Genomic DNA, 27,152 nt, shown 5'->3' with positions numbered 1-27,152 from the left:
ATGAGATTGTCAGACATAGGAAGCTTATTTAAGCTGACCGTCTGACCATCAAGGCTGTCAAAAAGAGTGACTGTGGCTATGACTCAAAGAGCTGCTTTCTATAGGAGCATAGTATGAGAAAAGTTATACATGTGATTGAGCAGCTGTTGTATACAAGGTTGTCACAGATGATTGCTATTGTAAGATATGAAGGATGGATTATTTAAGCTTTTATTAACATGTCTCTCATCATGTATTTATACAGGTTTAGAACTTTACCCTTTTAAAACTTTAATTATTTGGGCTATACGTATGATGGAATTAATTTATAAATGGCATATAAATTTTCTTTGCAAAGTAAATAAAAACTTAGTGTGCTATCATTCTATATAGTTTATCTCCTTCCATTCGAGTTATTTTTATTTGAAATCTCTAAAACAAGACTATTTTGTGAAAACTCCAGGATAAGAATGTTTTTTTTCTTATTTCACATTTGTGCTCTATATAATTAGTGTAATAAATTGGTTTAAATTTTATTTCATGTAATGTTTTTGTATTCCCTGCAACTTGTTAACATTATTTTTTAAAGTAGGGCAAGGAATTTATCAAAACCCATTAGACATTTCCTAGATGGAAAATATTTTTAAAGAACAGAAATACCTGTCATTGTTCATAAATCATCATTTGAAGCTATCCAGTTACTAGTTGTTTGGAGGAATTTTCCAGACATATATGCAAATATCTTGGTAGATTTTATTTAATTTCAAAAGAATATATGATATCAACTTCCTGTAATTTCTTAAATTCATTCCTGGAGAAAAATATAATCAAAAGGAAAACATCCCTTTTCATATTTGTTTTGAGCAGATATTTGAGTTGTTTTGGGGGTAAATAGTAGATTGATGTTAAGTGTTTCTCTTGCTTTGTTTGACTTCACAGAGAGAATTCAAGGGATAGTAACTGTACGGCTTTTGAATTTTCTCTGTGTCTGTTTTGTCTGTATATAGGGGCTTAAACAAGACCTTTCAATTTCATAATAAGGAGGGCTTCGGGACAATAAAACTTGACATTCTTAACTGTTAACTAGTATATTTCCCTATAGTCCTGTGCAGTTACCTTCTTCTTAATGATGTAGAAGCCAGAGTCATAAACTAAGCATGTACCCAAGGCGCTACTGTAAATTGCAAATAGCGTTCATGTGTCTCTTTGACCTAAGACTCAGTTGGAGTAGGAGAGAAAAATCATTTTTGAGAGTGGAATAGAAGTAGAAGTCAAGAATAAAGAATACACTAGGAGGATGGACATATACAAATATTTCCTAAGTTTATGCAGTGATGTTTATTTAGATGGTCTTTTCATATCTGCAGTACTCTTACTGGAGAGCCAAGCACTGGATTGGGGCAGCCTCTGCTGCTGGTGTGTGTGTTTGTGTGTCTGTGTGTGGGTTGGCAATAATGCACTCATGAGATAATACAAATAATCAGTGAGGGAATAATTAATGATGTGGCAGGGAATATTTTTTGATAAATGCTTGGGGAATGAGGTGACAGGCGTGAAATTAGAAAATTCCTTCAGCGATCTAAAATATAAATAGCTTTCGGAACTGAAAAGAGTTTCACAGCTGAAGATTTTATTGTGTTGAGAGGAAAAACTTTTTTCTCTCCCCCACTCCCTCCTCCTTTGCAAGTTGTTTGTCCATTCACAAAACAAATACTCTGAAGCCCAGCGCGGCTCATGGGAATAAATTTCAGGTCGAATTAGTACAGTTTCCTTGCTGTCAGGATGCTGGAATTAATGGTGTTTTGATGACACGAATTTTGAAGGGCAAACAAAGAAGCTGAAGGGAGAGAGACATGACTCCTTAGAAGCTTGGTCCTCCTCTCCCCCAGCCTCTCTTGTCTTCCCTGTCATCCGTCTGCCAATCTCCCTGTCCATGGTTAGTTAAAGGCGCTTTTTATCCTCTTTTCTTTCCCACAGAGTTTGCCAGATCCGGCCCGGTGCCTGGGTTCCAGGAGGACACGCTGCAGTTGGCCTTCATCGACTTGAGACAAGTAAGTCTTTGTGTTTTTGTTTTTTGTTTTTCTTTTAAGATGTGTGACTGAAGACCATCAGGTCTTAAGGAAAAGGAGAGGGGAGGGGCATTGGCATTGGCGATTCACACTGGAGACCTAAGGGCTTTTCCCTGTGTTTGAGGCCACCTCTTTTATTTAGCTATCTGGGATCCTTAGCTATGGTGGAGTTAAAGGTTTTGTGGATGGAAGGAAGGGGAGGAGGTGGAAGGAGGGCCCCAGAATGTAGCGGGACTCAAGTGACCCTCAAGTGATGTGACCCATTGTGCTATAGTTGGCTTTTGCAGACACAGCAGAAAAGATAACTCGGCAAACTGATGCTAAGCAGGTGCACCAGTGCAGAGACTGCCTGCTTAGAGAACTTTTGTTTGCAGATAATGAGGGCAGTAACAGTTAATAAAAATGAAATATTTTACATTCTGGATTGTTGGTTTGGTTTGTTGACTTTTTTTTTTCTGTTCCCTTAAGTCTTCTCATCCCCACCTTTGTAGAATGTGGTCAGCCATGAGTGACTGAGTGGTCATTTTAGATGATTAGTAAAGCACCTGACCAGTCATGATAACCTGACAGGTAACCCTACTAAAGTAGTGTGGTGAAAGCTGGTACTTAGGTATACTTGAGGTTTGCAGGCCCATCAAACAGAGTCATTCTATAGAGCTGTTGCTTGCAGATTGAAAAGGGTGGGTTGGTGGGTCTTGGTGAATTTGGTACAGAGGAGCAGTATGGGTGGGGGCAGAAAGAGGGAGAGAGTTAACTGGGCTCTGTCATCTCTTTACTCTGAAGATGGATGGGGTTGGATAGAAAGTGTGAATGAAGTAAGAATCAATGACTGATGCTTCTCTCCTATTAAAACAATCTTTTTTTTTTTGTCTGTTTTTAAAAGGGTGCTGGCTTTGTTTCTCCTGCCATAATGATGCAGTGCCTCTTGTTTTCAGAGCTGACAAAGTTTGCATTCTGAGAACTTTTAGATGCCCAGGGTATTTCTTAAAGCTGTAGGACCCCTTGTATTGGTAGTCTCCTTACCACTGTGACTCGATTCATGCTAGAACAGCTTTTAACCCATAATGGATGGCCTGAGCTACCCCTAAATCCTTGTGGATGGGTGGTGTAATCTGTCATCTGATGACAATTCTGGAAAGCCCCGTTAAGCAGAAAACAGAAAATTGTGCCTCTATAGACCCGCCAAAGTTTGAGGATTCAGGCTGCATCCCAGAAACGTGTGTCAACTTAATATTTAGGAGTTGAGGTGGGGGTTCTCTTAAACATAAAGGCTTTCTCAGCATGGTCCCAAATGGAGCTGAGTATCTCTTTCTACCCTTTAGACCTTCCACCTGTGGATTCAGCAACTCAACTGAGGTGTTCAGGTTTTAACCCCTTGACTGATGTTAAGGCTGAAAGATTGGGATTTTGCTTTGGAGTTTTGTGGTATGGTATCTGTTTGACTATCACCGCACTGTTTCTTCTCAGAGACTTCTGAGCCAATTGGCTTTTCTTGGAAAGCAGAAATTGAATTTCATTGGAAAAACACATCCAAGGAAAAAACTTTCTCTTCTCACTGTTCATGAAAAGGAAGTGTGGTCATTCTCTCAAGTTTGTGGTTTTGGTCCCTATGGAAAGTAACTAGTGTTCACAGAAAATGTTAACTAAAGGAGTAAGTTAGAAAGCACAGCCAAAATAAGGTGGATCTGAGCCGGGATGAATGCTGAAATACTTGTGAGTTCTCAGTGAGCACTGTTGTTTATGCTTAAGTTCCTATTTTCTATTACATTTTTGTTCTGAGTTCCTTGCATGAAATTTTTAGTAGTAGAAAAAACTCTGAAACTCACTGAATCATGAAAGAGTATGCCTCTTCCTATTGAATCTGTCACTTAATTTCTATTTATGTCGGTCTCTATTAAGGCAGCTTAAATTCTTCTTAGATCATATGAGAAACTTCCCTAGCTCATTATTAGCAGGCCTCAGGTAGGTTAAATCAATGTGACAAAAATGATCTTTCCGCATCCCATGCTGAAAATGCATATCTCTCTGTAGTTCATGTTAGTCATTCTTATAAATTAATTAAAGTGAGCATTGTTTTTAAAGGGAGCAGCTTATGAACTATAAGAGATGTTCAGATTATGAATAGAAAGCCTGGAAGTATGTTTTCAAATAAGACATGATTAGGTGTCCTTTAATATATGTCCTTTTGCCTGTACTCTTTGGAATCCTCAAATAGAGTTACAGAATTTGGGGGCTACGCTGAGTGCTGATCTTAAAAATCATGTAAATGTATCCTGATTTATGGAGCTTCCATCTGCTAGTAATTGAATCTTTTTCACACATGACATTGTTACCCATTCTATATCTAGTTCTTATGTGGTTGATTTTATACACCACAGCTGAAGGTTTTGCTCTGTTTGGACTGTGTTTTCCTTTTAAGACATTTTATTAACAAACCAGATTTTAATCATTAAATCGTTATTTAATAATTAGTCATTTAAGTATTTACTTAGCCTGTCTAAACCTTTAATGTCTTGACTCAGTTATCCACCTTACTACATGGTTTAACCATTATGTTCTTTATAAGTCAAAGATAACAGTATTGAAAAGAAATGGCTGAAGTTAAAGGAAGAAATTGAAGTTAAAGCATGTTATAGGATACACATATGCACCCATGGAAAAGGGGGATTTGTGCCCATTCAGTGCAGCAAGGATGTTCTTTTACTGTCATTGAGTTTATTTTGCTCACTGGTTTATGAATATATTCATGCTGATCATGATTTTCATGTCCTTTTGCTTTAGAGTGTTTCAGACTATCAACTGAATGATAATTTTGAAAATATTCAAAACATAGAATATTTGATGAATCATCTCTGTACAGACTATAATAGCAGAGTGTCATTTGAAAGCCATAGAATTTTATTAGGAAGCAAATTAGATGTGGATAGCAAAACTATTTATCCTTTCTGAGCCATCCTGTCTACTCTGATTTTTCTACTTCTTAAGAAAAAAAAGTGAAATGACATTCTGAATACACAGGATTTCATGATATTTTACATTTGTAAAACACTTCAGAATTAAACCATATTTACATACATAAGTCATTTGTCAGGTTTCTGGGTTTAGAAAAACAGCTGTTAATGAGAATTAGTGCAAATCAAAATCTTCTCCTTTTACACTTTATATTTTCTGGATTCCCAAGCTCATGAAAGGAGGATTGCAGTACAATTTCACATCCATGTATCAAATGTGTGCTATTTCTATATTAATCCAAAATTTGGATTAATCCTAAAGATTGAGAAGGTCAGCTTAAGGGCTCACTTATTAACTGTCTTGAAGTAGCATTTATATTCTAGGTACTAATAGTTGCTGTCCCTTAATGGTTCATAATTGAGAGTAGCAACACAGGGCCACTAGCAGATCCTCAGTAGTTATTTGATTCTCAAACAGTACTATGGTTGATATTTTCTTCTGTTGTTAAACTTTAAGTAAATAATGCCAATGAACACCAGAATTTGAACTTTAGTTGGTTTTCATTTCAGTCTATCAAACTCTGAGTGCCTACTATGAACAAATTACAACTTAGGTGTTGTGGGAGTACCCAGTGGATATAATAGACTCTAATAGCAAAGAGGTGAACAGCAAATACTTGATTCTAATATAAGGCACACTATGAGTAAGTATTTCATTGGAAGGCTAAAACCATTGTGTATGTTTCAGTTATTTCAACAGCTTTTGCTGCATGACAGATCACCCCACAACATATTGGCTTAAAACAGGAATCATTTATTTAGCTCAAGTTTCTACAGCCTGGATAGGTTCAGCTGAGCTCATCAGACTTTGAGATGAGCTACTAGAGTGGCTGCAGGCTGCCTGATCCAGGATGCCTTAGCTAAGCTGACTCTTCTCTGCTCCTTGTGACTTTTCTCTAACCAACAGCCCAAGCCAGGCTTCTTCACATGGCATCCTGGCAGGGTTCCAGGAAAGCAAGAGGAAATGTGAAAACCTCTTGAGGCCTGCACTTGAAATATCACTTCTTTGGCATTCTGTTGGCTAGAGCTGGTCACGGATAGGGCCAGCCCAAATTCAAGGAATAGGGAGATAGATTCCAACTTACAGTCTAGCTAGAATATGACTTTTATATAATGATGCAAAATAAACAATGCCAATCAGAGAAAGATTGAATCTCTACGTACAAAAAAAGGCCATGAAATAGAGAGGTCTTTGTAGGCCTGAGCAGTATAAAATTTTTCATGGAAAAGGTGAAGAGTTAAACCGAGAGGAGAGTTAAATTGAGAATAGCTGGGCTTAAGTATTATTTGGAAAAATCTGTGTGCATGTTTGTGTACAAGTGTATGTATGTGTCTGTGTGTTTGTTGTTAACCAGGATCTAACTGTCTTTCTGCCTTTAAGTATTAAGCTCATCTCTTTAAATACCATTTTCTTAATTTCTCTTCTATATTCTTTGCTTTTACTCTTCAGCTTCTTCTTGGACCTCTTTTTTTATGTTCCATATCTCCTCATCAAATACTGTTTATTACAAGCTACCCTGAAACATTTCACATTTCTGTTATTCCATTCATTATGAGAATCTTAATTTCCCCTAATAATTATTACATTATTTATTTAATTTTTAGCTGTTCACCTTCCATGTCTGACCAATAGGGAAAGGCTTGAATATGTTCTTTAGCAATGAACATACACTATTATTTATGTTACACTATTTATTTTCTGTTCTTTGGCATCAACAGTTATTTACTTCCAATATACTTAAGTTTTATAAAGCTGAATGAATTAGACTGTGACATTGCATTAGATCTCCTGAATGGAGCTTGTTGGCAACAACTCTTAAACAGCAAAGCCATCCCAAGATATCTGTGGCTTTTTTTAGATTGAGTTGGTGACATTCCCTCTAGGCCAGTTATTCTCCAATTTCTAAACCTTCTGTCTAAAGTAAACACAGTGCATTTCCATTGCAGGCACTTAACATGCCTTAAAAACAGCTATAGGACCTAAGAGAAATAATTGTAAATTCCTTTGGAGATATTGATCAAATTCTGGTATTATACCTGTTAGAGATATATAGGCAAAATCAATAAGTTAGCCAACATCAGGTAGGGAAACCTGAGAACCACTCAAGAATCTTATTGTGTAGAACTGCCCCTTTTATTTCCCCTCCTATCCTGATCCTGTTTAATAAAATTTTGTCTTTTTATTAAATTTCCTTTCTGTCTTTTTTGGCCTACTCCCAAGTTTAATGAACAGAATTCCCATTAAGGACCTCCAGGAAATCCTATGTAGAAGTGCTGAGAGCAGATGTCCTTGCTTATTCCTGATCTTAGTGGGAGAATATTTGATCTCACACTATTAAATGTAATGATAGGTGTAAGTTTTTTTATGCTTCTCATCAGTTGAGGAATTTTCTTATAATTCTTAATTTGCTTAGAGCTTTTATTATGAGAAATAGATCAGTTTTGTTGTTGTCGTTTAGTCACTAAGTTGTGTCTGACTCTTTATGACCCCACGGACTACAACACGCCAGACTTCCCTGTCCTTCACCATCTCCCAGAGTTTGCTCAAACCCATGTCCGTTGAGTCAGTGATGCCATCCAACCTCTGTCACCCCCTTCTCCAGCCCTCAATCTTTCCCAGCATCGGGGTATTTTCCAGTGAGTCAGCTCTTCGCATCAGGTGGCCAAAGTATTGGAGCTTCAGCTTCAGCACCAGTCCTTCCAATGAATATTCAGGATTGATTTGCTTTAGGATTGACTGGTTTGATCTCCTTGATATTGAAGGGACTCTCAAGAGTCTTCTCCAGCACTACAATTCAAAAGTATCATTTCTTTAGTCCTCAGCCTTCTTTATGTTTCACCTCTCACATCTGTACGTGACTACTGGAAAAACCTTATTTTTTACTATATGGACCTTGGTTGACAAGGTGATGTCTTTGCTTTTTAATATACTGTCTAGATCTGTCATAGCTTTTCTTCCAAGGAGCAAGCATATTTTAATTTCAGTATCTCATCATTTAATTAGTCATTACTAGTTTTGAACTTATTATTAGTGTTTTTTTATATATTTAAATTATAATGTGTTCATACATAAAGACTTCTTTTAATCTGAATTTTTCCTTAAGGTAGTTTCTTTATGCAAGAGTTATAAAAACATTTTTATGGCTTTTAAATATATTGCTGGTATATATAACAAAGTAACTTAAAGTACACCTAGCAGTGTATTCATAGCACTAGGTTTTCAGCACCCTCATCAACATTGAGTCTATAAATTATAAATTTTAAGTGTTTGGTTAACACAATAGGTATAAGAGGGTATTCTTATTTTTTTAGTCCATGTTTGTTTTTTTTTTTTTTGCTGCACATTAAAAAAATGAGTCGCCCATGAACATCAGTAAGGGCATGAATTTACCATTGTCTGATTTTCAGTTCTCATTGCCCTGTCCTGTGATAGGTTTTTGTAATCTGATTTGATGGATCTCCAATTTAGCTTTTAGCTTATTACAATCTAGTAAGAAAGATAAACCTGATATTTCTAAAAAGTAGCATATGATTGACAAGTATTGTGCAAGCATTACAGGCATTTGAAAGAGGGAATTATTGCTGAGCCTTTAGAAGTGATGATTCTTGTCTTTCTGGTTAATGGGTCAGTAAGAGATGATTTTGTTTCTTAATTTTATTTTATTTACTTAGTTTTATAAAAGTGTTCTGTGACCAGTGCTTTTGAGATTCACTGTTTATGGTTTCTCTAAAATTGTGTGTGGAATTTAATTCCATGCTAATAATAAAAAATGTTCAAACTATTGCTTATCTCCAGTGTTACTGTAAAAAGAGCAAATGAGCCTGCTATTGGCTAGAAAAACTAAGGTGTGACTTCTCTATTTTGCAGAGGATGCTAAAAAAGCAACATGCTCCAGAGATTTTATCTAAAGATTGAGGTGCAAGTATTCACCTGAGCTAAACATCAATCAGAAAAGACCTACCAAATTCTTCCCAGAGTTGTGATGCTTTGGGCCTGGTGAAGACAAGTAGCAGGTTCTCTGTCATAATGGTTTGGCTACTTTAAAAGCTACTGCTAATATAGTCTGTGGTATTCTGTGACTTGGGACCACAAGAGACTTGGAGAGACAATGGGAGGAAAGCGGTTCTCAGGAGCTACTGGTACACCAAAGCTGTATTTAAGAGAACAATAATGAATTAGCAACATCACTGAAAGTGAATGTATGTTAAGAGGGAAAGGAAGGTGTATGATTCTTTTCAGAGTGTATATTGCTAACCATTTGTCAATACAGCATTTGTAGTGTGTGTGCTTCCCTGGTCTAAATCCAAGTGTGATTAGAGTTACATTGTTGTTGTTTTTCAGTCACCCAGTTGTGTCTGACTCTTTGCAACCCCTTGGACTGTGGCACGCCAGGCCTCTTTGTCCCTCACCATCTTCCAAAGTTTGGAAGTTGGTGTCCAAAGTTCATGTCCATAGCATCGGTGATGCCATCCAGCCATCTTATCCTCTGACCCCCTCTTCTCCTTCTGCCCTTAATCTTTCCCAGCATCAGGGACTTCTCCAATGAGTCAGCTGTTCACATCAGATAACCAAAATACTGGAGTTTCAGCTTCATCAGTCCTTCCAGTGAGTATTCAGGGTTGATTTCCCTTAAGATTGACTGGTTTGATCTCCTGCTGTCCAAGGGATTCCTGGGAGTCTTCTCCAGCACCACAGTTAGAAGGCATCAATTCTTCAGGGCTCTGCCTTCTTTATGGTCCAGCTCTCACAACCCTGTGTGACCACTGGGAAGACCATAGCCTTGAATATATGGACCTTTGTTGGCAGAGTAATGTCTCTGCTTTTCAACACACTGTCTAGTTTTGTCATAACTCCCCTGCCAAAAAGCAATCATCTTCTGATTTCATGGCTGCAGTCACCATCTGCAGTGATTTTAGAGCCCAAGAAGAGGAAATCTGTTACTACTTCCACCTTTTCCCCCTCTATTTGCCATGAATTAATGGGTCCAGATGCCATCTTAGATTTTTTAATATTTAGTCTTCAACCGGCTTTCACTCTCCTCCTTGACCTTCATCAAGAGGCTCTTTAGTTCCTCTTCACTTTCTCCCAGTAGAGTGGTATCATCTGCATATTTGAGGTTGTTGATGTTTCTCCTGTCTATCTTGATTCCAGCTTGTAACTCATCCAGCCCAGCATTTCTCATGATGTGCTCAGCGTATAGACTAAACAAACAAGGTGACATCAGATAGCCCTGTCATACTCCTTTCTCAATCTTGAACCAACCAGTTGTTCCATTCAGGGTTATAACTGTGGCTTCCTGACCTGCATACAGATTTCTCAGGAGACAGGTAAGATGGTCTGGTATTCCCATCTCTTCAAAAGCTTTCCACAGTTTATTATGATCCACATACTCAAATGCTTTGGTGTAGTTGATGCAACAGAGGTAGATGTTTTTCTGGAATTCCCTAACGTCAACTATGATCCAGCGAATGTTGGCAATTTGATCTCTGGTTCCTCTTCCTTTTCTAAACCCAGCTTGAACATCTGGAAGTTCTTGGTTCTCATAATGCTGAAGCCTAGCATGCAAGATTTTAAGCATGACCTTACTGGCATGGGAGATGAGTGCAGTTGTTTGATGGTTAGCACATTCTTTAGTACTACCCTTCTTGGGAACTGGGATGAGGATTGACCTTTTCCAGTCATGTGGCCACTGTGGAGTCTTCCAGATTTGCTGGGATATTGCATGCAACACCTTGAAGGCAGCATCCTTTAGGGTTTCGAATAGTTCTACTGGAATTCTGTTGCATCTACTAGCTTTATTAATAGCAGTGCTTCCTAAGGCCCACTTGACCTCACCCTCCAGAATGTCTACCACACCGTTGGAGTCATCCAGTTCATCTGGATCTTTTTTGTACATAGAGTTCCATATGATGCTGTTAATTTAATTTTTCCTTCCCTTATAACCTCTGATAGAAATCATTAAAAGAGAGAAAGTGGTTTTTCTTGTGTTTTCTCTGGAATACCAGCTTCCTACATCTATCTGTGTGAACCTGTTTTCCTTCACTGTCTGATTAATTAAATGATAGTGAAAGAAGACAGTTAATTTCATTGGACGAGGTAATGATTGGCTTGGAATAAAAGTGGATAGTGGTTATGTTCATGGTTCTTTCTGTTAAGTATGAAACTATTTTATTGTTATTTCTTCTCTTGACCTGTCTTATGCTGCTACCATTGAAAATTTCTTATTTCTTTTCTTTCATTCTGCTACCTACTATTTTTTAAAAATACAGTTATTGTTATGTCATTTGCTTGCCTATAAGGGCTAAGAGCTCTGTTGCTCAGAGAACAAATGAAAAACTCCCAGCAAAACAAGTCTGGTCCCAGCTTGTCTCTCTAGTCTCCTTTTCCTGTCTTTTTCCCATGTAACCTCTAATAGGACCACTCTTTACACCTCTCTGTTCCAAAAACTGGACAAGCTCTAGGCCCCATCTGCCTGTCACAGACTGCTCTCTTGATAAAGTGACAAACTCCTTCCCTTCCTTCACAGCTTGGCTCAAATGTCATCTCCTTTATAAATTCTTCCCAACCTCCTCAGACAGATTTAATTGTTCCCCCTTTGGGTCCATGACATTTTGTATGTCCCTTCATTACTAATTCCTTTGTAATTACTTGTTTAATCATCTGCCTTCTCCATTAGATTCTGAGTTCACCAAGGGCAGGATCTCTGTTTTTATTTATCCTCAAATTTCCCCTGCTCCAGTGGGTAACATAGTTCCTATGAGGTATTATGCTTTCATAACTGCTTTCTGAATGCATTGACTTAATATTGTTTTGTGCCATTTTAGAAGTAAATGGAATTAGATTGAATTTCTGATAATATTTGTACTCAAACTCCCTTAAATAAATAGTGTTCATTATTTTCCTCCCACACCATGCTCTTCATTTTCACTTTACTTTAGTCCTGTTAAATGAAGTGCAGAGGTCACAGCCCTGAGGAAGGTAGGACCAAATATAAGGAAAGGGAATGTCACCCGTAGCCCCTGTGACCTAAAATAGGAAGAACTTCACTTGCTATAGTGAGAGTCATGAGGGAAGCCTACCTAGAAAGAGAATAGCTCCTCGTCTGGTAAATTATTCTTATTACTTCAACAGGAGATGACTTCTTAGATGAAACACTTGGTCATATTCTTCCAACCTTAGTGAGCACCTGGGTTCAAGTATCAGGTGATGCCTTTGTATTTTTGTGCCCAGATGGGTGTCATTTTTTCTCAATGCAAATGCTCCCTTAGAGTCCATCTATCATTTCATCCTTGCTATATCCCTCTGAGATGCATGTATCCCCCCTAACTGAGCTCCAAAATTAGGCCAGAATGTCAATCCAAATTCTGAGACCGATTCACAATGTTAAATCTTTTTTTTAGAATGACTTCTAGTTTACAAATAATACCTATTGAGGCAGTGAGGAATTGTGAATCAAAGTGATTATTGCATTGAAAATATAAATATGGCCTTATTCTCCAAGCCAGAAATATACTATCCTCATCTTATATAATAATTTAAAAACTCTTAACATGTTATAACCTAATTTTAAATGTCCTAAAACTAAGTTCCTGATTCCCTCACCCCTGCCCCATAAAACCAGGCTTCCCAGGTGGCACTAGTGGTAAAGAACCCACCTGTCAATGCAGGAGAAGTAAGAGATGCAGGTTAGATCCCTGGGTCAGGAAGATCTCCTGGAGAAGGGCATGGCGACCCACTCCAGTGTTCTTGCCTGGAGAATCCAACAGACAGAGGAGCCTGGTGGGCTACAGTCCAGAGGGTCACAAAGAGTTAGCCTTGACTGAGCGACTTAGCATGGCACCCTCAAAAAAACCTGTTTCTTCTGTAAGGAACCTGTTCTTCTTCACCTCAATTAATGGCAATTCTGGTCTTGCTTGTAGGAATAGATATCTTGAAGTCATCTTTGACTCCTTTCTTTTTCTCACCTCCTACATCCAGTCTGTCATGAAACTGTGTTTTCTCTCCCTTCAAAATATATCCAGAAACCAGCCATTTAGAACTATCATTTCTTTTCTCATGATTCAAGTAATAATTATTTCTCATTGTATTCTTGCAGTAACTTCCTAACTAGTCTCCATGATTGTGACTTTGCCCCCTACAGATCATTCTGAATATGACAACCAGCACGAAACAGTTAAAACAGAGGTCAGATCACATCAGTCCTCTGTCCAAAACCTTACGATGATTTCCCATTTCACTTTAAGTAAATGCCTAAATTCTTTTAATGTTAAGTCGCTCCAGTGGTGTCTGACTCTTTGCAACCCTCTGGACTGTAGCCCACCATGCTCCCCTGTCAATAGAATCCTCCAGGCAAGAATACTAAAGTGGGCTGCCGTACCTTCCTCCAGGAGATCTTCCCGACCCAGGAATAGAACTCTTACGTCTCTTATATCATAAGAACTCTTATGTCTCCTGCATTGGTAGGTGGGTTTTTTACCGCTAGCACCACCTAGGAAGCCCTTTTAATGACCTAAAAGCTACTATAGAATTTTCATGCCCACACACACACACACACACACACACGCACACACACACACCCCACATCACTTAACTGTCTGACCTCATCTCTGCTTCTTTTCTCCTCACCTGGCTCTTGCTCTGATAGCCTCCTTGTTGATTCTCAACTATGTCAGGTACAGGCCCAGCTCAAGGCCTTTGCACCTGATATCAACTCTTCTTGGAAAAGAAGGCCCTTTTCCAGATACTTGTAGTGTTTGCTCCTTTCTCTCTTCAGGTCTTTATTCAAGTCATTTAAAATTCACCTTTACATGGAGGCCTTTTTTATTTAAGATTGTAATGTCACTCTCCTGCTACCCCTGCTACCCTACCACCAAACCAAAACCAAATTAAAACTCTATCCTTTTCCTTGTTTTATTTTTGTCTGAAGAATTCATTATCTTCTAGTATGTACCTTAATATCTTGCTTAATATATTTTCCCTTCACTTGAAAATGATTTCATGAGGGTATAGATTTTGCCCATTTTGTAAACAACTTTATTTCTAGTTCTAGAACAATTCCTAGTACATGGTAGGCCTTCAGTAAGTATTGTTGAGGAAAAAAGTGTAACCTCTACATGTTTGTTTTAGTTTTAAGTACCGACAGGTTAATATCCTTTTAGACATGAACTGTTTTACAAAGCAACCTTATACTATTATATATATAATATAATTATACTATTATAAACAACCTTATACTATAATCCCTACTATTAAAAGTAGGGATTTCACAAAGCTGTTATCAGTAGTTTAAAAGTATGTTGGACATATTGGACATAAACTCTCTCAATGAAGTAGAGAAATGATATTTCCTAAAAGTGTTCTTGGTTGTGAATTTCTTTGCTTCATAATATAGATTGATAGATACCAGCTGATAAATGTCTCTAATACCTATTCCCAGGATGATGATCATGGTGATGATACTGTCTGGAGAGGTAAACTGTAAGCCAAGTGCCATAATTTCTGATCACAAGGTAGCAGTGAAACTTAAGGCAACCCTGCTTATCAAGAAATGCAGAAGTCACTTTACAGTGGCCAAAGTAAATCAGCAGAACTTGATGAGAAGCAGTGTTTTTGTAAAGGGAAAATTGACTCCTGATTGCAGAAGTGTGCTGTGGCTTTTACAGAGGACTTTTAATGTTATATAGGGACATTATATATTCTTTTCCAGCACAATACAGTGGAGTATGATGAGATATGGAGAATCTGGGAAATCAAAGGATACCAGGTGAATATGACACCCTGGATAATCAGCGTGACTACACCAAGGAGACAGAGAGGCAGAAGTCCTCCCTGCATTGTGACAATCCACATACTCTATTTTGTATAACAGCAACAACAGCATCAAGAGATATTTACACTGTGTAACCAATAATTAGATCTATAAATTCAGTAGCTCATCCTGAGAAGTGGCAGAGAAATCTGAAATTAGATATCTGTTCATTTTCTTCACCTTTTTTTTCCTTCATCTCCTTTCTCATTATGGTTATATGTCTGTCCTGGAGGGCGTTAAGCTCACAAAAACCCAGAGAAAGAAGGGTGATCTGTGGAGGATTTAGCCTGCAGAAATCTCCCACTTCTTTTACAAAGGACATCTGCCACAGCTACTGTCCTTAAGCAGTGCATTGCCTGGACAGGGATCATAGTATTTAATTGTTAAATCTGTGACTGGCTAATTGCATAGATGCTAGGGTTGGGTGGCCTAGATAGGCCAACTGACTCCTTAAAATGTGTGTTGTTTTTTTTTTTTTCATTTCCCTGTCTGGAACAGAAGAAAATAGCTGTGGTTTTATGTGAGTTGTATCCTGTAATGTGCTGGGGAGCATGAGTTTCAGAGATTTCTTTATTGTGGCTCCCGCTTTTTATGAGGTAATAGAACTAAAAAAAAAAAAAAGTCTTGGCAAAAATCAAATGTGGGAGAGGTGAGGTGAAACCATTCGCCTTTTTTCCTACTTTCTCTTTCCCATTTTCATTCCCCAGAATCCAGTAGTGGTTTTACATTCACACACACACCTCAAAATCTCTTATGCAGAGCTATTGAGTTTTGAGTTGTATACTGTCTCTTGGTTTTCTAGGCATACTAGCCCCTGGGAGACACCTGGAGTTCACTGGTTTTTAGAAGTCATCCCCTAGAAAAAAAGATGTTATTTAGGTTTAAATATCCTAGAACCGACTTTCTAGTAAATTGAGGCTAGACTTGCTCACAGTGTTAAAGCATTGTGAGTGGCAGTGTTTCACCCACGTTTTGGTCTTCCTCACTGAGGCCCCAGAATAAAGTAACTGAGGAAAAGAATCCATTAAGGAACTGGAAGTAGAACTACCCTCTATGGACCATCCCAGGATGCAGAACATTGAAGGGGAAGTCAGGATAGCTGTGATGTTGCAGCAACTAGGTTATTTTGGAAAAGTCCTTTCCTTGTATTTTAATTTCCCCAATGTAAAATGAAAAGATTAGGTTAAATCTTCATGTTCTCTTTGATCTCTTGTGTCCTATGATTTTCGATCATACTTACTAGCTTTAAACTTCTCTTCAAGGTGGTGTCTTCCTTAACTTCTCATATGTACTTGTTTAGAATTCCTATATTCCTATATTTCAGTTTTAGAAGATAGCATTTATTTGATAGGAAGCTTTTTGGCTTTATTATCACTGATAATCATCAGCTTATAACACAGAATCCACCAAATCTTTTAGTTAAATTAATACTTATCAATCCACAAGGCTATATATCATAGAACTTACTGACTCAGTTGTAGGGAGTGGGGTGGTGGTGGGGGAGAGTAAGTATGGACATCAGGAGATTCCCTACTTGCTCTCTCCTTTTGAAAACCTGAGGTCAGGATCTTGCTTGCCGGCAATGGAATCTGCCATCAAGGTACTGCAGCTTTCCACAGCTACCTTGCTTTAGAGAGTTCTAGCATGATCTGTTATTCTATTGCCTGGAGCAAGATGTTCCTGGAAAAGAGGTCTCTGAATGTTCAGCCAATTTAGCAATTCATTGGCTCAGTGTTAGAGATATTTCAGGATACTATGGGCAAAATTGAAATTTGTCTGGTCACTGCCCAAGAATCAGCACCATTAATGATGACTGGATTAGGAGGTAAAAGACTGGGCAAAAGAGCTTTGGGAAAATAGCATGTTAAGTGATGTTTCCAAGTTAAAGAGGAAATCAATAAGTCAAGAGCAGACAAAACTTCACATAAGAATCTTTAAGATACCTCAGGATCTACCTCTCTGACTGTTTCCCAGGCTCTTTTTTTTTTGCAGGAGGCGGGAGAGGGGTTTTCTTTTCTTCTGCTTATCCTTTAGTATCAGCATCTTACTTCAAGGGCTCGACCAGTCTTCTATCAGATCTGCCAGTCCTCTGTTCTTCTTACTCTGTATGTTTACCTAGCTGAGGTAAAAATATAAGGGTATGTGTGTGTGGCAGAATAAATGCCCTGTTCCTCCAAAGATGTCCACATATTAATCCCTGTGACATGTCCATGCTACCTTTAAGACAAAAAAAATTAAGGACTTTGAGCAGATTATCCTGAAATTGTCTGGGTGAGTCCAGTCAAATCCCATGAATCTTTAAAAGCAGAAAAGGGAGGCAGAAGAGTGGGTCAGAGAGATGAGATGAAAGTAAAGAGAGAGATTCAAAGTGTGAGAGGGATTTGATGAACCTTGTTGGTTTTTGAAGATGGAAGAAAGAGGCCATGAGCAAAAGAGTACAGGTGGCCTCTAGAGGCTAGGACTGGCTAGAATAGCTGACAGCCAGTAAGGAAATGGGGATCTCAGTCCTCTAACAACAAGACACTGAGTTCTGTCAACAACCCAAATGAGCAAGGGAGCCCAGCCTCCAGAAAGGGGTGCAGCCCTGCCAACACCCTGATTTTAGTTGGTGGACACCAGTGTTGCACTTCTGACCCATATAGAGCTATAAGATAATAAATTTGTGTTGCTTAGGCCACTAAATTTATTATGGAAGCAACAGAAAGCATACATTCCCTCTTTTGTTACCAAAATAAAAAACTTTACATTATGCTATTTAATAATGAAATGCAGAGCAGTAGAGAAAAAAAGAGTGTGGTCTGTACAGTTAGACAAAGCTGGATTTGAATCTTGCCTCTATTATTTCCTACTGAATGACTTTGAGAAAATTCCCTTTTTGAACTTTTTTTTTTCTCTAGGAAATGGCCTACTACCAACTAGGTTAGAGAGAGGGAAAAAGAGAGTAAGAGCAAGAAAGAGGGGGGAGAAGGAAATGAAAGAGCGCACATGAAATGCCTGGCATATGGTTGTAATTTGATAAATTGTAGTGATTAATATAATAAAAATTAAAGCCAAAATTGACATATTTTAGCTATCAAAAGAAGCACCATAGTTAAATATGATATCAAAGAAACAAGCAACAAAATAAACATAAATTAAACTTCATTACGAATGAAACTTTTTGTTTCAAAAGACACTATGAAGAAAGTAAATGACAACTGATACAATGGGAGATAATATTTGCAAATCATGCATCTGTTAAGGGGCTAGTATCCAGAATACACCAAAGAATTTACAACTTAACGATAAAAAGAAAATCCAATTTTAGAATGTACAAAGGATTTAAATAGACATTTCTCTAAAGAAGGTATACAAATGGCCAATAAGAACCCGAGAAAATATTCAGCACCATTAACCATTACAGTTCAATATTACTCTATACCTATGGGATAACTGTAATCAATAAAATGGAAAATAACAAATGTTGGTGAGGATATAGAGAAATGAGAACCCTTGTACATTGCTGGTGGGTGTAAGATGATGCTGCCTCTGGAAAATAGTTTGGTGGTTCCTCAAAAAGTTAAAAAGAATTACCATATGACCCAGCAATTTCATTCCTGAGCACATACCCCAAATAATTGAAAACAGATGTTTAAACAAAAACTTGTACTTGATTATTCATAGCAACAATATTCACCATAGCCAAAAGGAGAAACAACCCAAATGTCCATCAACTGATGAATAGATAAATAAAGGGTAGTATATATACAATGGAATTATTATTCAGCCAGAAAAAGGAATGAAGTACTGGTACAACATGGAGGAACTTTGAAAACATTGTGCTAAGTGAAAGCAGTCAGATGCAGTAGGTCACAAAGTGTATGATTCCATTTATATGAAATATCCAAAATAGCCAAATTCATAGAGAGAAAAAGCAGGAACCAAAAATGTAAAGATGAATGTTCAGACTAATTTTCAATAACTCCACATTTTAGTGAGGGGTATAAAACCAGAGGTTCGCTTGAAAACAAAGTTTCTGAAGAGATTAGAAGACCCCTATTAACTTGGCACCAAATGGTGGGAGCCAAATGAATCCCCTATAGCAGCCAGGTCATTTTCTCCTTCTTTTAAGTTCTCTTTCCTATTTACCTGGTTTTTGTCCCTCTTTCCTCATAGAAAAAATTGTTAGGTGGCCATTTAAGATCAATCACAGAAAAAGAGAAAAGTAAAAGCAGAAAAACTTAAGGGCAGTTTTATATTGTTGTAGAAAGCTACATCCCCTGTTGGTCAGAGGGAGTCTCAGACTTTTAGGGCTGCCCCAACAAAAATACTAGACTGGTTCTCTTACACACCAGACATTTATTTCTCACAGCTTTAAAGGCTGCTAAGTCCAATATCAAGGAATTGGCAAATTTGATGTCTGATGAGAGCCTGCTTCTTAGTTCATAGATGGTCATCTTCTTGCTGTGTCCTCACATGGCAGAAGGAATGATGAAACTGTCTGATGTCTCCTTTATAAGGACACTAATCCCATTTAATGGACTAATCCCATTTAATGGACAGCAAGGAGGTCAAACAAATCAATCCTAAAGGAAATCAACTCTGAATATTCATTGGAAGAACTGATGCTGAAGCTGAGGCTCCAATACTTTGGCCACCTGATGCAAAGAGCCGACTCATTGGAAAAGACTGATGCTGGGAAAGATTGAAGTCAAAAGAAGAAGGGGGCAACAGAGGATGAGATAGTTGGAAGGCATCATCAACTCAATGGACATGAATTTGAGCAAGCTCTGGGAGATGGTGAAGGATAGGGAAGTCTGGCGTGCTGGAGTCCATGAGGTTACAAAGAGTAAGACATGACTTAGCAACTGAACAGCAACCACCACCATCATGACCTAACGGTTTCCCAAAGGCCCCATTTCCAAATGCCATCACTTCATTAATGGGGGACTCAAAACATACAGTGTACAATGTAAGGTTATTCCTTGTTTCTCCATGATTCTGCTTGAGATAACCTATTTCTTAGGGTTTTTATTACTTTTCTGTCAGATTTACCATCTTTTTATATTAGTAGAAATTATTTTTTCTCATGACAATTAAATCATTTTGACTTAAGTACTTCCCTTATTCATTTAGAGTCATCATCTTCATTAAATGACAGAAAACACCTTTGTTTTCCTACTAGTAAAAAATAAAAGTAGACAAAAAATTTTAACTAAAATAGTTTTAGATGTTATGAAGAACTTCCTATTAGGATGGGGAAAGGAACAAAGTTGAGATAGTAGAAACTTCCCTAGAAATGTAAATGTATAGAGACTTCATCAGCCATGAGTAAACTAGGATGTCTCTTATTAGCCCAAAATGCTGACCCAGGTTTTTATTTACTTAAAGTCTTAACTTCCAGCTGCCTAATGAAAAATAAAAAGATAACATTTTAATAGTGCCAGGCACTAAGCATTTCGTGTGATTAACTCATTCGTTTCTTACAATACCTCTGTGAGGTGGATACTACTGTTACTCTCACTGCAGATATTCTCTCAGTAGTATAAGTTGATCAGTTACAAACATCGCTTTACTTTAATGTATTCCTTCTTACCTGTTCCATAGCCATTTTGTTACTCATTTATTCCATAGCTGTTCCTCTTTCTACCTTTCTTTGATCTCTTTGTTTAGACTTTCAGTGTATGTACAGTAAAAGGGAGTTGATTTTGAAAGTTAATAATGCCATAAAACAGGAAAAACCAAGGATGAGATGTTTGAAGGATGATCCACTGTTGTAAAAAGGAGCTAGTGTTTAGGATTGATAGTTCTGGTTGAGCAGATGCCAGTGGACACGTGGGCATTTCCTGGAGACTTTAGGATTATTTGGACTTAATGAAGTAAGTGGAGAAAGCAGAAAATATTTAGGTACTGTGATCTTTGCTGAGTTTTCCTTCTTTGAAGTTTCTGTAGAGGACATTTCTTCACTTCAAAGTATGTAAAGGACTCAACTTATTTAATTTTGGAAGTCTTTCAAATGAGTCAACTATTTTAGCACAGTGTTTTGATGAATTTTCAACAATGGCTCTGGAAGTCCCGATGGCTATGTTTTTGTGATGTGTGATTGCCTCTTCTAGTTTATATTCTGTTGTATAAACATATTTATAATGTTTTATGTTGAAATATTACATAGTATTTGCCAGACACAGACTTTACTAAGTTTGTTCTTTGTATTACATCTTGATATAAATCCACTGAACTCATAATTGAGTGTAAGATGCTGTGCTAAACTTGGGTGGAAGAGATATATAAAAACCAGTCCTTATCTTTGGTTTACACTCTAGTAGGGAGACAGTATATACAATATCTAGCTCTTAAACTCCTGAGGTAAAGAAGGCTTGCTTACTGCTCACCTGAAAAAAGTCTGCTCTTACAGAGTTTTGTACAGTTCATTAGAGAGAGCAGACATTCAGTAAGCAATTTGAATAAGGTGAGCTGATTTGTGAGGGAGCTTTAACTGAATGATAATTTTAGTGACATTTAAGAGTAGCTCAGTAAAATTTAGCTGGGAGAGGGAGGCCAGTCCCCTGTTGCATGCATCTGAAGTCCTGATCCTAAAATGTGTGCTAAAGTGAAAGTGTTAGTCACTCAGTCATGTCAGACTCTTTGTGACCCCATGGACTGAAGCCCACCAGACTCCTCTGCCCATGGAATTCTCCGGGCAAGAATACTAGAGTGGGTAGCCATTCTCTTCTCCAGGGAATCCTCCCAACCTAGGGATCAAACTCAGGTCTACTGCATTGCAGGCAGATTCGTTACCATCTGAGCCGAAAGTGAACACCTAAAAAAGCAACATGAGAGGAATCTCATTCATAAAAGAGATGTAAATATCTTAGATAAAATAGAATTTAGTTTTAATAGCCTTATCTAGAAGCTCATGACTAGTAATAAGAAACCATTATCACATTTCCCCAGAATTACAGATATTGAGAGCATATGGAAACTCACTACCGCTTACAAGAGAGGACTAAGATTTGGGGAAAAGTAGGCTTAGATGTAATTGAGTAAATTGCTAGTCTTTTTGGAGACGAGTTTAGAAATAAACAATGAAGATCATAAAATGGCCACTATTTTTGACCTAAAAATACTATTTTCATAAAATTACTCAAAGAAGGTAGAAAGTACTACATATTTATAGCTTCACCATCACTATTTTTAATAAAAATGAGAAAAAGTACAAATATCTAACAGTTGAAAAGTGTTAGACTGTTGTATGTTAATCAAAATTGAATATTGTAATTAAAATCACAGAACTGTTGACTGTGTTAGTGCATGTGAGGAGAATAATACATACAAAATGTACAACAAAGTAATGTTTAAAAAAATCAGAAAATGGCACATTCATATGATGATACAATTATATAAAATATATTTATAATAGTAAAGATAGGAAACATCATTTATGTTTCTTAGACTCAGTTTTGTAAAAAAAATTATTTTTATTTTTGGCTGCATTGAGTTTTCATTGCTATATGTGGATTTTTCTCTAGTTGCAGCAAATGGGGGTTACTATCTGGTTGTGGTGTGCAGGCTTCTCGTTACTTGCAGTGGCTTCTCTTGCTGTGGAGCATAGGCTCTAGGCGCATGTGGACTTCAGTATTTGTGGCGTGAGGGTTCTAGAGCTGGTGCACAGGCACAGCTGCTCTGTAGCAGGGGGGATCTTCCTGGACCAGGGAGCAAACCCATGACCCCCGCATTGGAAGGTAGACTCCCAACCACTGGACCACCAGTGAAGCCCCCTTAGATTCAGTTTTGTTAACTGTAAAATGAGGATGTTGGATTACAAATGTATACATTTTCTTTTCAATTCTGATCAATGAATTATTTATCCCCTTTTGTTGTAAGTATATTTAAGTGGGCAATACATATGAGTATATCTTGAGATATATCTTAAAATGAATCAGCTTATTCAGAGTAGGAAAGTTCCTCCTTTCCTTCAACTGAGCCTGCTCTTCCCAAGAGGAAAAATGTATTCAGAATTTTTAGGTCTCTGGGACCATGCTGCTTGCTCCCCCTTTTGGAATAGACGAACAAGACAGGAGGCCCCAGCCACTTACTGTGTAAATTAGAACAGATTTCTGAGCCTTAGAATTGTAATCTTTTTATTTTACTAGCTTCCTGAGATCCTTTGAATCTCACCAGCTAATGTTCAGAGTTTTAACAAACCTAAATTAATTTGAAGTCAGTAGAGATTAGTTTCCTAAACATCTGGAGGATAATAGTATATTGAAACTTGCTACTTATTAGAGCAGACAAGGAATTTGGTGGAATACATTAGAGGTGGAAACTTTGTGTAACTGTATGCTGGAAGTATCTTCTTATAAATCCTCCATGTTGAACACAGCATCTATTTTAGCATTGTAATCTACTTACTCTGCAGTCTTAGGTGGTTAATTTGACTATATAATTTTAGTATCCACATGGACACAGTTAACATTCTGCGAAGACAAATATTCTAACCTTTCTTCACAGGGTTCAAAAGGAACTGGCTCAGTGTATAACTGATCAAACATTGGAAAGGAACAAAAACAGCATCATATACACACCTATAAACATGCACTCACACCCTCACTCTTATACCATATATTTTTTTCAACTTAATTGTCTTAGGCATTCCTGTGAAATCATTCCTCCACTAGCCTCAGAGCCAAAGCCAACCTGGCTTTACCTACATAAACTTAGCAATATAACCCTGGACAAGTTCATAGCCATTCTGTGCCTCAGTTTCTTCGCTTGTAAAACACAGATAATAACAGTAGCTGTTTAGTAGCTACCTCATATGCTTGTTGTCATGATTAAATAAGCTAATCCATTCAGAGTCCTTAACATACTGCTTGTCATATGATAAACATTCAATGAATGTTTGTGATTTATACTTGTTCTGATTTACTGTATCATTCAGAAACTCCTTCATCCTTTAGGTATGCTCACATTGGATTTGTTAAAAAAAATGTATGATGCATGTTCTCCCAGGCTCTCTCCCAGATGCCTCTGAATGCCCACTTTTCTTAAGAAACCTTGTTCTCAGTCTCAGCTGCCTGATAGCAATTCAAATAACCTAACCCCAATCTTACTGAATTTCTTCCTTGTTGTCTAGGGCCCTTGCACCTTAAAGGCGGTCAGGTTCCCAAACATTAGTTTCCCATTTGGAGTAAAGGAGGTTAGTAATAATAGAACTGATATGACCAAAAGTAAGGGTCCTGTTGAATGCAGAGCTGATTAACCTTTTCATATCACAAAAGGGATTTTGTATTAGAGGGATTATCTTCAAGTTGACTCTGCTATGTAGAGTTCACTCCATCTACTCCAGTCTATTTAGTTTAGCATAACTTTTGAGAGCCTTACTTACTGACAGTCTAGAAAAAGATGGGTGGTAGGCAACAGACAGATTATCAGCTAACACTGAAAGGTGTGTGTTTGTTTTAATTTTGCTGCATAAAAAAATGAGAAGTCACCTGTTTTGTCCTAGTTTGGATCAGCTGGGTTTATCTCTTCTGCATCTCTCAGAAACAGTAGTCTAGAACTCAAGGAGTGTTATTGGCAAATTAGGGAGTGAGATATACTCCTCATTCACGATGAAATAAAGCGTAACTGTCCTAGTGTTAATGCTGGGTATTTTGTTCTTTGCTTTGGCATTTTATTTTAACCTAGATAGGTTTAAGAGAAGGAAATGGCAACCCACTCCAGTACTCTTGCCTGGAAAATCCCATGGATGGAGGAGCCTGATAGGCTGCAGTCCATGGGGTCTCGAAGAGTTAGACACAACTAAGCGACTTCACTTTCACTTTTCACTTTCATGCATTGGAGAAGGAAATGGCAACCCACTCCAGTACTCTTGCCTGGAGAATCCCAGGGATGGTGGAGCCTGGTGGGCTGCTGTCTATGAGGTCGCACAGAGTCGGACACAACTGAAGCGACTTAGCAGCAGCAGCAGCAGATAGGTTTAATTTGGAGATAAAGGATCAATTTCTTGGTTACTGAACCTGATATTTCCACTGCACATTTTATCATAAATATTTACCCAAAATTATTGCTCAAAACTGCCTCCCACCCCCACTCTTTTTTAAAAAATAAATAATACAAATATTTATTAGAGAATTATAGAGCTTACTTTCAGTATACTAACATTAAAAGAAAAGAGAAATAGAAACAGCAGAGTATACATCACCAAATTGGGTTTTGACCAACATCCAGACTTAATCAGCACTGGGAAGACTCATGTCACAGCACATCTGGAGTCTCAATTGGAAAAAGGTCCCAGGCAGCATGTCCACTCCATAGGTGAGACTTCAAAGATTACAGTTCAGGATTCCCGTTTATAATCCCAGGACGCAAACTGATTTCATCATCAATCTGTGACCAAATTGCAGCTCTGGTTTGTTGGTTTTGTCATGTAAAACTTGGAATGCTGCTAAGCCTGGGGCTTGGTTGCCCAGGTCCCCTCCAGGGTCTCAACAATCTTAAGATTCCTCCCCCATCTTATCTATGGTGCTGGAAGTCTTGCACTCACAGCAGGCAGTTACTCACAGTCAACTCACAGGGCAGTATCCAGGCAGGTTAGAAGCAAGGTTAGAGGCCTACTCTGATTTGTCTCTGAAGCCTAAGCAAGACTATTTATTTAATTTTCCCAGGATTGTTTAGGCTGAAGAGACAAGGAACAAGGCAAAAAAAGACAAGCAGTCTTATTAATTCTGCAAGTAACAATGTAGAACATATTGTAGGTTTTAGTGAAAACAATCTATTCACAGTAATTGATGCAGTGTCCCAATAAGCAGAGTTCTCAAACTTGAGAAGTTGGTTCATAGCAGTTCTTCCATAACCTTGTCACAGTCTGTCAGTAAATGGGCGCAGTTATCAAAGTCTAGATAATTTAACCACCTTTGCAAGAGTCTATGATTTTATGCTTCTTTTGGCCAACAGTAGGGCAGGTGAAGTTGTCTTGCCACCCCCACTCTTGCCCAATACTCAGTTTATACCTGAACCACAAAGAAAACTTCCTGGGTGAGGTGCAGTGGCTATCCTTTGCTGTTCTCTCCTTAGCGGGAAGAAAGAGCATGAATGATTGGCTTTTGTTGTATTATTGTATATTTACTTGCTATTTTGCTTTTTTTTTTCCTCTTTTACTCTTTGACCTACTATGCTTTCATTGTTTTTTATTTTCTCTGGTAGAGAGAAGATTTATGTTACACTTTTATTTCTACTGGTTTTTAGTTTTCCCGTACTTAATTTTGTTTTCTTATTCACATATGAGACAGAAATTATCTATTTATTCATGCTCTACTCCCATAGGAGTAAATAAGCATTATTTTTCTTCTCTTAATTTTTTCTTTCAACCTTGCTTTTGCTATATTGATACTTGTATATATAATACAGTAATATACATATGGTAGTATACATACAGTATTATTGAGTTGAGTGCGTACCTGCTCAGTCATGTTCGACTCTTTGCGACCCCATGGACTATAGTCCTCCAGGCTGCTCTGTCCATGGGATTTTCCAGGGAAGAATACTGCAATGGGTTGCCGTATCCTTCTCCAGAGGATCTTTCTAACCTTCCTAACCCAGGGATCAAACCTGCATCTCTTACATCTCCTTCATTGGTAGGTGAGTTCTTTACCACTAGAGCCACTGGGAAGCCCTCCTCTAGTAGTATACTGATATATAAAGCATATCTATATCTATATTATCGGTAAGAAACATGGAGAAGAGGAAAGTTAGGTAAGTGACAGCAGCTTCGTGAGAGAACTAGAAAGTTAAACTGGAGATGATGGTACAGTATCACAAATGCGCAAAGTACATAACTACTTAAAATCTAAAAGGATTAACTAATAAAATCACACTGCACAAAGTACACACCTACCTGAATTAGGGATGGGAGTCCTCTTAGGGAATAGTGTTGGCATTTGTGTCCTGTCTTATATTTATTATAACAATTTTTAGATTTAATATGTTTGGCTGATTTCTTTGTTCACTACTAGGACACAGAACACATTGACAAGATAATCTTTCCAGAATTCTTGATAGGCTAGTGAGTGTGGCAACCCACTCCAGTCCTCTTGCCTGGAAAATCCCATGGATGGAGGAGCCTGATAGGCTGCAGTCCACGGGGTCGCTAGGAGTCAGACACGACTGAGTGACTTTACTTTCACTTTTCACTTTCATGTCTTGGAGAAGGAAATGGAACCCACTCCAGTACTCTTGCTTGGAGAATCCCAGGGATGGGGGAGCCTGGTGGGCAGCCATCTCTGGGGTCGCACAGAGTCGGA

At 37.9% G+C, this 27,152-nt stretch overlaps 1 protein-coding gene across 10 annotated transcripts in view; it reads left to right on the top strand.

Annotated features, from left to right (window-relative positions):
- EXOC6B (exocyst complex component 6B) overlaps positions 1 to 27,152 on the top strand; it is a 760,794-nt gene that overhangs the window by 606,118 nt on the left and 127,524 nt on the right. For all 10 annotated transcript variants that reach the window (XM_081482978.1, XM_081482980.1, XM_081482979.1 and 7 more), the window contains one exon: positions 1,957 to 2,030. In XM_081482978.1, the coding sequence (XP_081339104.1) occupies positions 1,957 to 2,030 (74 nt within the window). The remainder of the gene's footprint in view (positions 1 to 1,956; positions 2,031 to 27,152) is intronic.

Source organism: Giraffa tippelskirchi, chromosome 4 (assembly GCF_054371585.1).
Source record: "Giraffa tippelskirchi isolate mGirTip1 chromosome 4, T2T-mGirTip1v1.2.pri, whole genome shotgun sequence".
Lineage (NCBI taxonomy): Eukaryota > Metazoa > Chordata > Mammalia > Artiodactyla > Giraffidae > Giraffa > Giraffa tippelskirchi.
This window is presented reverse-complemented; position numbering and strand designations above follow the sequence as displayed.